Source organism: Leptinotarsa decemlineata, unplaced genomic scaffold (genome assembly GCF_025532065.1).
Source record: "Leptinotarsa decemlineata unplaced genomic scaffold, Ldec_3_MD MMD2_tig00026282_RagTag_RagTag, whole genome shotgun sequence".
In the NCBI taxonomy this organism is placed as follows: domain Eukaryota; kingdom Metazoa; phylum Arthropoda; class Insecta; order Coleoptera; family Chrysomelidae; genus Leptinotarsa; species Leptinotarsa decemlineata.
Window position 1 is genome coordinate 2,379,638 of NW_027412668.1, and position 14,489 is coordinate 2,394,126.

The window sequence follows — 14,489 nt, forward strand, 5'->3', positions numbered from 1 at the left end:
GACCCCTTCTCTAACTAGCTAGTTAATCCAGTCATCTTTCCTCTCTCTATAATGACCAATCTGACCCCTTCTCTAACTAGCTAGTTGGAATATTGTAATGTAAAATAATAATAAACCTTTTCTTTTCTACAGTACTTGCCAGTTCTTCATCTCACTTACTTTTCCACAAGATTTAATATAATTCTTGTATGTATTCATGCTCACGATAAAGTAATCGTGGGTCAAAAAAAGAATTCAAATACCTTTCATACGAAATGTCACAAGACCTCCTTTTCAAAAAGTACAAAAAATGATTACTTTTCACAAAAATTCTGTTCGACTTTGATATACTGCCGGTTCGAAAGTGAACACGGGATATTCGCGTTCGCGTTCGCACTGTATATGGGACATGAAATAGGCCGAAGGCAGACCGCTGAGTGCACCACAAGAAATGTCTCTTCTTTGAAGTTTTTCATTTTGTAAATAAAAAAACACTTTTTGAACTCCCAAAAAGAAATATATGCTCCTCTCAGTACATAATCTTTAATTTTTATAACTTCATGCAGTACGCCTATGGAAAATGTTTCACTGTCTAGCAGACTGAGGCGATTTCTTCACCAGAGAATTCTGCAAATGCTACTCCTCCTCTGCACAGCCGTCATTCTTGCAATAACAAACGTCGTAATCACTAACAGGCATCATTTCGTACGACGAAGAACACAATTTTCTGGCGATAGCTCCGATCACCGCAAACGGGTATATCACGAAAACACAACGTTCGTACAGAACTCCGCTGCCAGAGGTATATTCCTCACCCTCTCTCCGGTATCGGGATGAACGGGCCAACCCCTCCCGTCGTACACCACTGATCTGTGGCTGATGTCAGCCTCTTGATACCTATTTATCCTCTTCGGAAGGTCCATCACCATGTCCATGCCCACAGACCAACGGGAACCGAACAGCAGCCGACTGACGCTTTGGTGAAGCCCATCAACAGCAGAGTGAAGCACAGGAAGAGAAGGATGTGTAGAGCATCATTGAAATCATGTCGTCCAGGAAGGTGTACTGGATAACGTGGATGGGGAGGGGGAGGCCTCCTTGGAAGCCGGCGGCGTGGTAGTTTTCTGAAATTGAAATATATATAGTGAAATATACAGTGTGTCTCAAGGCTCAGGATGTGGAGTGTACTCCAGATCACTTAGCCTAAAAGATTAAGTGTGGAATGGGAGGAAATACTAGCGTGGTCCAAACAGAACTGGCTGGTATCTCAATCGCCACAAATGAAATAACCAAGAAAGGAATTTCTGGCAAAAACATAACAATCTGCACTGATAGCAGACAAGCACTATTAGCCTTGAGCAGACAGCGTGTTACTTCAGGGCTAGCACTAGAGTGTCACCAAGATTTAGCCAAAGCCCCGGTACCATTATTATTATTATTATATGAAAGTAGCTGTTTCAAGAGGACTTTTTTTCAGTTTGTGTTTGAAAGTTACTTCTTTGCATGATCTACACATCCAAGTATAGAGTTACTTATTTTCAAATTGATTACTTCCTTCCTTTCTTTGTAAGATTGCTTCATCTTTTTCTTTTGTATCGAGATGGAGTAGTAGAAAGCCAAAAACTTTCTTTCCCAAAAATTAATCACTCCTAAAAATATAACCCCTTCAATTCAAAAAAAGAAACTGATTTGAGATAAAAATCATCCATTTAACATACCTAAAGAGAGGGCCTTGCACTTGAGCCCTTCGTCTGCCAGGAAACACGCGCAAGCGCAATGCCAAATGCAAATACACCTGTCTTCTCTCTCCATCCTTATCTTCCTCAAAGCTATCAGTTCCTGTTTCTCATTCAACACCTGCAGGGAGCAGAAAAAGTTCTTCCGGGGCAGAGGACAGACGATATCGAGGTGGAAGATGTGTTGGTGCTGAGGAGGGATCAGAGCGGGCTTGGAGTTGATGTTGTTGAATCTTGCTGGTAGATCCAGAGGACAGTCGGCCAAAGATACGTGGAAGATCCCAAATACCAGACCAGAGTTGAAGATTTTCGCTGTGATTGAGGTCTTTTTGGGACTAGAACTATCCACATATACCTGGAAGTTTGATTTCGATCACAAGAAGTTGTATACCTTGATAGGAATGTAATTATGATAGGGATATAGTTGAAAGTATTAATAAGTACATCAATTAGACGGCTCAGAAACCAAAGAAGGCTCAGGATGTGGAGTGTACTCCAGATCACTAAGCCTAAGGATTAAGTGGGGAATGGGGAATAAAAAGCAATGCTTAAGGCTCCGATGGCATAAATATCAGATTATTGATTATGTGCTCTCCTTTCATAGTACCTTACAAAACACACATAATAAATTTCTGCATTAAAACAGGTGATTATCCAAATTGTTGGAAGGAAGCCCTGGTCATACCTCTTCCAAAAAAAAGTAATCCAGAAAGCTTCAAAGATTTGCGTCCAATTAACATTTTGCTAGCTGTTTCTAAGTTATTTGAAAGTGTGATTTACAACCAACTATATGAATTTGTTTCAACTGAAAAACCTTTTACCAGAAACACAATCAGGTTTCCGCCCATCTCATAGTTGTGAAATTACAATTTTAAACATTACAGATGATGTTTTCAGCGCACTTGACCATAAGAAAGCTACAGCACTTGTTATGCTTGATTTTTCCAGTCCATTGAAGATAAATCGCGGTGTTCCACAAGTCTCGATTTTAGGTCCTCTTCTATTCATATTATACACATCAAACTTTGTGAACCTAGTTGAATACTCCAAAATAAAGCTATACGCTGATGATACACGATTACATCTTTCATTCCACCCATCGGACATGAATACTGCAATGCAGAAGCTAAATGAAGACATATCCTCATTGATTTCTACCTCTGCGCAGCATTGTCTTCAAATCAATGCTAGTGAAAGTTCAGTCTTGGTCTTTGGGGCTAAGAGAGAATTGAATGGCTTTTGTTTTCTATTCTCACCTCAGTGATTGTCGCCAAAGAGCTTGGTCTAAGGACGGTATTACGATCAGCCTTAAACTCAACGTCCAGCAGGCTTGTGTGGAATTCCGTGAAAAACATCCTCAGCGTTTTGTTCTGCTCCGTACCGTTCGACGTCACAGCCTCTTCTGGTAGAATTCCGTAATTCTTCAAGAAGTAATTTCCTCTCCTACCTGCCTCCTCCAGCTCATGGTCATGGGTCCACATATCTCTGGGCTGGTTCTTGAGGCAGGACCCTTTAGAAACAGAGCAACGGTTTTGGCTGCTTCGCAAACGCTTCGTATCCCACTCCTGCTACGTTGCAGGCTTTCCCATCAGACTGCACCTGGTTCTCCCTTATCACGAGGTACTCCCCCACACCACCCCGTAGCTCCGGGTATAGCCTTACGTCCCCCACGTTGCTGATGTCTGGTATGAGCAGCTTGTGGATTTTGTAGTTCAACGAGAACAGTTTGATATTAGTTTCTTCAGCTGAGTAAGCACCGCTGATGGTGGCTTGGTCGTTGACGTAACTAGGAGCGCTGGTACCGATTTCGATGGGGGACAGTTTGGTTAGATCTCGCCACTTGCAGGTGCTCTCTAGGTCCTGGTACTTCTCGAAGATTTGGATGAAGAGGCTGTGGTGCACTTTGGGTTTCTTGAGGTAGTAAACGCCATACCAGATATCAGAGAATTCCAGACAATGGGCGCTGTCGTGGTAGGTTTCGGGGTCCAGGTTCGGGGGGGTGTACTTGTCGGTGCAGTCTTGACCTCCGCGTTTTTGGATGTTGTGGCCGAAGTTATCTGAAAATATCAGTGGTTGAGAACAACATTCTTACGATAAATGAAATTTGATGGTAGTGCGTATCGTGCGTCAGATAGTCGGTGAGCATTGAGCAAGGCAAACACCTACTTATGACTTCAAATCAAATCAAATCAAAATATGCTTTATTACCCAAGATATGAACATCTTATTGGCAAAGTCTAGTAAAGTAAAACATGTATATGGGACAATTAACAAATATGAACTATAAAATAATGCTTAGAGACAAGAGCAGGGTATATGGACCGAACAATATTAAGTCCAGCTGAACAGATACAAATATAAGTACATGAATTTATGCATGTTAGGTAAATGTAAATATATAATGCTACATAATGAACATTGATAGCCATTTCGTGTTGGTTTCAATAACTTGTTTACACAAAGCTACATGCCAATTACTCGATAGAGCCTTGGTAGAATTCGGGCCTCCCAACAAGGAATTCTTTCACTTTCTTTCTGAATTTCTTTTCATTTCATATTCGCCCTAAATTAATGGGAAGGTGGTTAAATAACTTCTTGCTATTGAAAATAATAGAAGTTTGTGTAAGGGCTAGAGAAGGTGTGGGAAAGGAAACGGAGTAAGACTGACGTGTACTATAAGTTGAGGTGTTACTAAATTGATTTTAATATTTTTTGTGGATAAGACACACTGTTTCCAAAATAAAAAGACATACTAAGGTCAGAATGTTTTGCTTCACAAATAATGGGCGGCATGAATCCCTGTAGCTAGCCTTGCATAAATATCTGATGGATCTTTTTTGTAGAGAGAATACCATATTGAAACGAAATTTTGCACAATTTCCCCAGAAACAAATTTCATAACGTAAATAGGACTCAATTTGTGCAAAATAAACTGATCTTGTGATAGTAGTGTCTAACTCTCTTGCAACAACTCTCACTACATGACATCCTGCTGCTAGTCTTTTACATAAGCAGTCGACATGGAAATCAAATTTAAGATTTTCATCAATGAAGAGCCCTAAAAATTTGTTTTTCTCAATTTTCCAAGTGTACTTTTCCTATTTTACATCTAAACGTGACCACATTTGTTTTGTTGATGTTGAATGATAAAAGATTGGAATCACACCACTCTTTAACCCTTCTTATGTCGACGATGATTTGATCAAGTAAATTGGAGGCGGTATTGCTATGCCAGAGGATAGTGGTGTCGTCAGCGAAACGTGAATTTACCACTTATGTCAACATGGACCAAGTCATTGACATAAATGAAAAACAACACCGGTCCCAAAACGGAACCTTGTGGAACCCCACTGCCAATGAAACGTTCCTCTGATGAAATTCCATCTAATAGAACATTCTGCCTCCGATGAGAAAGGTATGTCTCAAACCAAAGTAATGCCGATCCTCTAAATCCCTAAACTTCCAGCTTGCGAAGAAGCAGCATGTTGTCTACACAATCGAAGGCCTTGGTTAGGTCACAAAACATGGCCGCCGCAGATTCTCTGTTATTAAGATTGGTGTACAGGTTTTCCAGGAGTGAAAATATGGCGTCTTGTGTACCTTTTGAAGACTGAAAACCAAATTGGAATAAATTTATCACATTGTTTTTCTCGAGGAAGGATATTACTAGTTTTTTTTACCAGTTTTTCTATAACTTTAGAAAAAACGGGTAGGTAGCAAAGCAATTGGCCTAAAATTAGCTGGGTTGTCAAGATCGCCTCCTTTATGTAGAGGAATGATTGTGGCAATTTGCAGACACGATGGGAACATACCTTTAGAGAATGAGAAATTTATTGCCTCCGCCAACGCACTCAAAGCCCTGCCAGGAAGAGTTATCAACATTTTTAAGGAAATGGCATCCCACCCCACCGAATTTTTATTTTTGATTTCACCAAACATTTCTTTTATTTCATAGATATCCGTAGGTGTGAAAAAGAAAGTAGAAGGTACTGTTATATTTTTGAAGTACGACATTGGGTCGTTTTTCACGAAGATTTTCTCAGCCAGTTGACTTGACCAAGGCTTTTGACTGTATATTTACGATAATCTGTTCATGAAGTCATATCACTATACGAGGGTGATTCCAGAAGTACCCGGCCCAATAAGGACAATACAAACATTATGGAAAAAAATTATTTATTTTTCAGCATAATCTCTTTGCAACTATTTACACTTTCCCCACTTAAGTTCGATACGGTTTCTATAATAAAAACTGTCGGACATCGCTTCTTTATCATTGGAGAATCTTCGACCACTGAACCATTTTTTCAAAATTTGGGAACAGAAAATAATCCGAGGGGGCTAAATCTGGCAAATGTGGTGTATGAGGTAGCCATTCAAACTTTAATTCGTTAATTTTGGTCATTACGAAAATGGATTTGTGAGCTTGGTGAATTGTCTTGATGGAACAACACTTTTTTCTCAGCCAATGAAAGTTTTTCCACGCGCATCCCAAAAAACCAATGCCATGACCTTGTCTGCAGATGAAATGGTCTTCGCCTTCTTTGGAGACGATTCTCCCCTTTGAATCCACTGATTAGATTGCTTTTTTGTGTAGGATGTAAACTGATGGACCCAGATGGCGCGACTGGGCGCTATCTGGGTCCATCATTATCAAGTTTCTGACGAATACTTCACAACCCTAGAATATGAAGTATATATCTTCAACTACTACAAAATGGCGGAACTTTCAATACTTGACATTCAACGACATAATATGAGGCAATAAGCTTGAGGTCAGTTCAGAAGATGCTTGAAATGTTTTCCTCGAACTTCTTGACATATGCAATATCTCTACAAATATTTATTATTCTCTGTCGTATATATCCAATATTGAAGCAGGTTCAGTTTCGTACACCTTTTGCTCCAAATAGCCCATAAAAAGTCCAAAGGTGTCAAATCTGGCGAGCGGGTTGGCCATTCTTAAGGACCTCGACGGCCAATCCAACGATCAAGAAAAGTAGTATCCAAATAGTTTTTTACTTGTCTGAGTAATATAGTGGTGCTCCATCTTGTTGCAATTCAATATCCATATCGAATTCATTAAGATTCGCTTCGACGATTTCAGTGATGAGAGGGTCAACAGTAGTTTCCAGCATATTCAAATACAGTTCCTCTGTTGAATTCTGATCAATAAATGAAGGCTCTACAATATGGTTTCCCAATATTCCTACCCAAACGTTAATTTTTTCTGAATATTGGGTATGTGTTTCCCGGAAACGCGAGGGTTGGTGTCATTCCAATAACGGCAATTTTGTCTGTGAAAATTGCCGTTTAAAAAAAATATTTTTCAAATATTTTCTACAGATAGGACGATTCGGAAAACGTTCATTGAAAATCTTTTCGATCTCGTGAAAGTTACGCATCGCATCAATGATGTTCGTTGTCGTACTGTCGTACTGTTGTCGTTGTCGTATGATAATAATAATAATAATAATAATGTGCTCTGCTGTTTCATCATTTTCCAAAGAGAGGCATCATCATACACTGTCTTCCGACAGTCCGAGTCTCTGCATATGATAATTTAAATGACAGTGACCTGTAAGAAGGCCTGTTAGACATCACGATTGTACTTTCCAATGAAAGTTGATAGTGGACAGTTACCAAATCTCTTTATCGTTCGCGCTTCTCAGAGGCACAGCTAGTCCTGCCAAGCTGTAGTTATTTATTAATACAATTAGTATCAAGGGTTGGCCAGGACCGTCTAATAAACTGACCAATTTCTGTTGATGGCATTAATAATAAAGTTAACAAACAAGATCATGATCATATCGCCATGAAAAAAGATATTCGAAAATATTTATTTGTAGTTAGTACACCAATGAGTACCAAATTACCCCTTAGCAGAGGGTAAACAACCCCAGCATTTAACCCTGCATCGATTGCCTTTAATGTTGAAATCCATAACTATTTTATGATTATTTATTTAAAGTCAGGTAAAGTAACACCAAGAAATATCTGCATTAATAACTTTGTAACAGTTCGATTTTATATCCTTTTTATTACATTCTATAATTCGTTTATGACGTACTCACCAAAGACTGTTAATTTCTGATCATTTGCGAGTTGAAAAGGTCTAGAATAGTCTTCATTATGGCCAGTAATATCGGCTTCGTTTACAGTCGGTGGGTCTGCTTGAAGGTTGCCGCTTTTACCTGGAAGAAATTAGAAAGTTTACAGATCAAATTAAAAACTAACACATGTTAAACGCATTTACACCTTAGTTGTGGAAAAACTAGTAGTCCAGGAGGAATCAGTGCAAGAGTACCGAATCTATTCCAAGTCAATTTTTTATGCGATCTTTTTGAAATTACCCAACTGATGACATAAATGCATGTTGCATATTGATTAAACAATTAAAAGGGATTGTTTTTTTTTTTCAACCGAAAAAATTTCTTCAATTTCTGTATCGAAGTATGAATAAAAAAGGCCCTATAAGTCAGAGAGAGACGACGATACTTGCAGGTAAGGAACGCATACTGGTGAGCGGGCGTAATAAACAATTAAATAAAAATAAGTAAAAATATTTTTTTGAGTTAATTTTCATTGAAAAAAATGATGTAGATAACGTACTAAAAACTTAAAAATAATTCGGAAGGTCCTAGGTAGTATTTATCAAACCACTCTCCTCAGGTATTGATCGAAATATATGTAATAGTCCGGTCAAATTGGATAAAAAATAAGAGTAAACCTACCTAAATTCCCACCAAGCTGAAAATCAGTAAGATTGTTTAAAATATCATCAAAAACAAAATTTGAAAGTTCCTCAACTCTCCCCTGTATAGAAAAAAGTTTTATTCAAGGTCAAAGTTCAGAAATAAAAGAGTTTTTCGCGATTTTCAGCAAAACGGTGAATTTTATCATATAAATACTTCCGACAAAAATTGTAGATCATAAAATTATCTACAAAAAATGTATTACTTATTTTTTTCCTACGAGCCACTGTTTTTGAGATATAACGATTCAAAAAGTTGTAAAAGTTGTAATCGTCATAATATGCATAAGTACCCCACGTTTATACATGTCTGTAGTTGTAATATATTTCTCTGACGGTCATTGTACATGAATTATCTCCCTACCCTTTATCGTTGTTTGATGACATCGGGATGCGTAAAACACAAAAGTCTGCCATTTACGATTGTTTCGAAAAGATAGATTTTGATATTAACAACATAAATGCGATACATCATTAACGGAGGATACTTACTACATCGCGTTGTGTGGGATAGCGAAGAAACATTAAACGTTATCTTAGATAACGTACAGTATGTACGTAGACAGTTTGGTTCCAGAGTTACTGTCGTATTTGATGGCTATAATGATTGCACGAGAAATACCAAAGCTGCAGAACAACGTCGTCGAACTTCAGCAACATCTACATCAATTGATATTTTATTTGATGAAAATATGACAGTTCCAACCAGTCAACAAAAATTCCTTACAAATACTCACAACAAGTCTCGGTTCATTTCATAGTTGAAAGAAAATTTTACTGCTGAAAATATATTGGTGAAACAAGCTAATAATGATGATGATGTATTGATAATTGAAACAGCAATAGAGCAATTCAATTTGACAAATACAACTTTTGTTGTTGGTGAAGATGTAGACTTACTCGTATTACTCACTGCTCGAACTCCAACTGAAAAAACTATCTTCTTCTTAAAACCAAAAATGCCGGATTGTTTTGTTTTCTGGTATGTACACATTGTCAAGGCTCTAATCACCAACAGTGGAGGATCGCTTTGATTCCAACGAGGCGATACATCGCTATTGACGCAGTTCACATGTATTCAGGATGAAGATGAAGATGAAGAAGAACAAGAACAAGAAGAAGAACAAGACGAACAAGAACAAGACGTTCAAGAAGAAGAACAAGAAGAATTCGAATTATTTCTGCTTTGATAATTATTCATTTCAAATAATGGTGGACGAGCGGGTTTGATGTCGTCGAGTAGAACTACATTTTTATCAAGACTCGTTGCTCCGATCGACTTTCCACACGAGTACTTTTATTCATAAAATTGTCCAAGTAACCTTATTTTGTTGAAAAATATTGAAAAATATCTGTCATTTCAAAGTTTTGGGGTGTGGACCATCGGGGGTAGTCCGTTCCTGACTTTGTAGCAAAACAACTGACTCCTGCATGAAAGCTCATCGACGGAATTCATTTGTTTAGTCAATTACCAAAATTTGGATAATTTTGATTATTCACTTGAAAAGTTATCAAAGAAAAACATTTTTCATTTTGTAACTTCGAGGGCCCGTAACTTGGTTACGAAGACTTTTAGGAAAAAAAGTTATATGAAGTACTGGTGATATTTTGACCCCATCTATACATTCCCGAGAGGAAAAGAGGAAGTCCAGGGACACCCTGTATATAGTACCAAATCACAATTTTCATATTTTCTCCACAAAAAATGACTTTTCTTCAATATTTGTATACAGTTATCAATATTCACAACTTACCGTCAAAATAAAAATTATTTCCCAAGATACCATCAGCTTCAGAAGTATTTCTAGTTTTCTTGAAAACTTCATTGAGGAGAGGTACTCGAAAACTGTCAGAATCATTCAAATTTCTCTGTATTTTGTTCGACTGGTATTTGTTTTTATCACAGGAGCAACAAAAACCTGTGCTGAAAGGAAACGGTTCATTTTTGTACTTCACCACCCCGCAGGTTGGACTTTTGAATGGATTCACGTTGCATCCAGTAAAACCTGAAAATGGTGTTTAAGAAACTCGTTATCTACTACATGGGCTGAACAGTTTTGGGCCTAACACATAGATGGCGCCAGTATTATTACATTCACCGCTTTTTCAGAAACAACACATAAAGGTTGGTTAGCTGACTTTAATGTGGCTCAAACCATGGAAAAAACAATATCTTCTCCGGCCAGAAAAGTGAGGATCTCTGGAACGGAGATCGACTGGCAAGCGCGTAGGCCCACCTGGAACCCGCAGCCAGGGAGGGGTTCACCGTGAAGGGTGGTACTGATGTCTGAGGACATTCATGTCGCCATCCCATGATCAGTTATGACCCGTTTGTCCTTCTGACAAACGCCAGTCGTAAAGGTAAGTGAGCCAGGCTCCAACCTGTTCAAAATTAAGATGGCATTGGTCAATGATGATGCAGAACGCAGTCCAAATGAGGCAGTAACACAAAAAATCCACAGAATAGTTTTGAATGAACGAAAAGTGATGTTGCCTGAGTTAGCAGACATTGTAAATATATCAAAAAAACGTGTTGGTACCTCGACCAAACCGCCTGAAAGCACAACAATCCGCTGGAAAGGTTATGGCCCGGTATTTTGGGATGTGCGTGGTATAATATTCATCGACTAGCTTGAGAAGGGAAACACCATCAACAGTGAATATTATATAGCGTTATTTGAGTGTTTGAAGGCTGAAATTGCGGAAAAACGACCCCATTAGAAGAAAAATAAAATGCTGCTCCATCAAGACTAAGCACAGTGATACAAATCAATGAAAACGATGCCAAAATTGCATGAAATAGGCTCCGATTTGCTCCGGCATATACCATATTCGCCAGGCTGTTCGCAGACCTCAAAAAATGCTCGCCGGTAAGAAATTTCGCTCAAATGAAGATATTATTGATGACACTGAGGCCTACTCTGGTATTGAAATGTTAGAAACGCGTTTCCTTTCTTAGGCCGGGACGCTTCAGCCAATGTGTTACTATTGCACGAAACGATTCTTTTCAATCAGAGTGGTGCTCAAAATGAAGGTTATCGAGAAGTCTCACCAGCTTCTTGTTTGTTATGAACTTTCTCCCTAGCTTGAGAATTCACCATGGCCTCAAATCCCAACTCGTATCGTTGAAACACAGGCTTCTGTCTGATCTTCAGAACGTAAGGGTTCAACAGTTTCTGTTTCTGCTGCGTTATAGAGTCAAACACGTGGTCAATGACGATATACTGGTTCTTGCAATTGGTGATCCATCTATTTTTCACCTTCACCGTCAGCTTGATCTTCCTCTTACAGTTGGTGATCCCCTCGTCTTTCTTGATGCAGTGCGGGATCTCTTTGGCGTTGCGTTTAGATTTTTGGACCAGGAGCGGGGGTTTTTTACTTTCGGAGCTTCCTTCACTCTTTTCGGTGTTCCGACATTTCACGAGAAGGGCTCTTACTTCAAAGTTTGTTGGTTCCACGGATTTCTTGCAGCAGCTAAGGTGCTGAGCACAACATCTGGCATTTTTCTCTTCCCTGGACAACCTTTCATCAAGATTGGCTTCTTCGGTTCGTATTGTATAGATGAAGAGGAAAATGAGGGCAAAATGCCTCATGTGGCTCGTTGAGCTGACAGGACTTTCGCGTAGACAGATGTCAATTCATCAATTATCATCATTGTCATTCGCGGGAGTGAATTGGTCTGAATGAAAGAAGGTTTCATGGAACAGATTGATTGCTACATATTATTTTTACTCCACGGAGGATCTGGTCTTCAGAACTAGTCAAAATCACATCTAGAACCAACCGGAATGAGAAGTCGGATACCTCAGTCATCTGTTAATGATTATTTCGTAGTGTAGCAGGTTCTTTGAATAATGAAAGAAAGATTAGGAAAATGTATATATACAGGGTGTAACTAAATAAGTGTAAAACATTCAAGGAGGTGATTCCTCATTAAAAAAATATAGGATCTTTCATATACAGAAACTTCATTGGAGCATCCCTTGTTGAGATACAGCCCCTTAAAGGGGGTACATAAAATTTGTATAACATTTTTTTTCACAAGCACTGAAAAAGTTACAATATTGAAATTAATCTGCGTTTTGTAATACCAAAAAGACACTTAGCCAGAAATTTATTTGGTTTACCCCATGGTTGTAAAGAGTGGAAAACACAACCCCTAAAATTTATTTCCAATGTAACATTTTGTCTTATTATTTGTTTACCATTTAAAAATTTATTTCCGATGGCATGTTTCATTCTAAACAAAAAATATCTCCTCTTGGGTTTTTTAACCAAAATAAACCAGTTCGCAGCAAAACATTATTTTAGGAACAACTACAGAGATACATCGTCATAAATGCGAAATACGAAACTAATCTTTCTAGTAGGTCGCTATTAGCGATAGTGACAATTAAATTGGTATGACGCTGTCAGTTTGTGAATTTTCGAAATTGAATTAATACTAAATGCGTGTTGTTGTTCTGAACGAAATTCGTTACTTTAATAATGAACTTGTTATTAAAATGGCATACACAAATGAGGAAATGGCTGATATGCATTACGTTTACGGTCTGTCGCAGGGGAATGGGTTAGAAGCTTCTAGAAGATATGCTGAAATGTATCCTCAACGGCAGTATTCTTCACATATAATATTTGCTCGACTTCATCAACGACTACGAGAATATGGTTCATTCGACAAAGGAACGCAGGATTGTGGTCGCCACAGCTTGAGGAAGCAGTACTCAATGTGATTGAAGAACAACCTACTACCCGTACTATAAAGATTGCTTTCCAGCTAAATGTTGATCATATGACGATATTTCGAATTTTAAAGGAACAACTGTTATACCCTTACTATCTGCAACGAGTACAGGCACTGTTACCGCGAGACTTTCCAAACTTTGAATTTTGCAATTGGATGCTGGAAATGATTAGAAAAAATTGTGACTTTCTGAAGACGATATAATTCACAGACGAATGTAGTTTTTCACGGGACAAGATAATTAATTTTCATAATTACCACATATGGGCTGATGAAAACCCTCACGCTATTGTCGAAAGTAACCCTCAAGAACAGTTTTCTCTTAACGTGTGGCTCGGAGTTATTGGGGATGATTTAATTGGGCCTCATTTTCTACCTCCTCGATTAAATGGTGAGGCATACGTTCAATTTTTAAGAGAAGTGCATTCAGTTCTGCTGGAGGAAGTTCCTTTGGGCTTTAGAAGGGATATGGTTTTTATGCATGATGGGGCTCCCGCCCATTTCAGTCAAGTAGCACGTCAGCATTTAACTGAAACATATGCAAATCAGTGGATAGGTCGAGGAGGACCACAGAAAGTGTTGATCAGCACAGTTAAATAAACGCTTCATACTTAGTATGGTATACAATAGTTTTCTCAAGCGTTTTCATACTCAATATGCTATACAATAATTCCCTCAAGCATTTTCATATGCATTATGATTCCTCAATAGCTTCCTCAAGCATTTTCATGCTCAGTATACGATACAATAGCTTCCTCAAGCCTCCTCATACAATAGCTTCCTCATACAATAGCTTTTTCAAGCGTTTTCATACTCAATATGCTATACAATATCTTCCTCGAGCATTTTCATTCTCAGTAAGCTATACAATATGTTCCTCAAGCATTTTCATAGTCAGTATACTATACAATAGCTTCTTCAAGCGTTTTCATACTCAGTGTGCTATACAATAGCTTCCTCAAGCATTTTCATACTCAGTATGCCATGCAATAGCTTCCTGTAAAATTTTCATACTCAGTATGCTATATAATATCTTCCTCAATCATTTTCATACACATTATGTTTCCTCAGTAGCTTCCTCAGTAGTTTCCTCATGTATGTTCATACTCAGTATACTATACAATAGCTTCCTCAAGCGGTTTTATACTCAACAAGCTATACAATATCTTCCTCAAGCATTTTGATACTCAGTACGCTAGACGATCCTTCCTCGAACATTTTCATACACATTATGCTTCCTCAGTAGCTTCTTCAGTAGTTTCCTCATGTATTTTCA

General features: G+C 38.3%; 1 protein-coding gene across 1 annotated transcript; it reads right to left on the minus strand.

Moving 5' to 3' along the window:
* Nucleotides 1-503: 503 nt before the first annotated feature.
* On the minus strand, nt 504-12,123 carry LOC111518108 (uncharacterized). The gene is given in 9 exon segments (XM_074179616.1): nt 504-916; nt 919-1,003; nt 1,006-1,103; nt 1,698-2,070; nt 2,972-3,247; nt 3,249-3,772; nt 7,790-7,909; nt 10,224-10,475; nt 11,522-12,123. Coding segments are annotated over 9 exon segments (2,445 nt in total). The 5' UTR covers nt 12,063-12,123; the 3' UTR covers nt 504-740.
* Between the last annotated feature and the right edge of the window lie 2,366 nt (nt 12,124-14,489).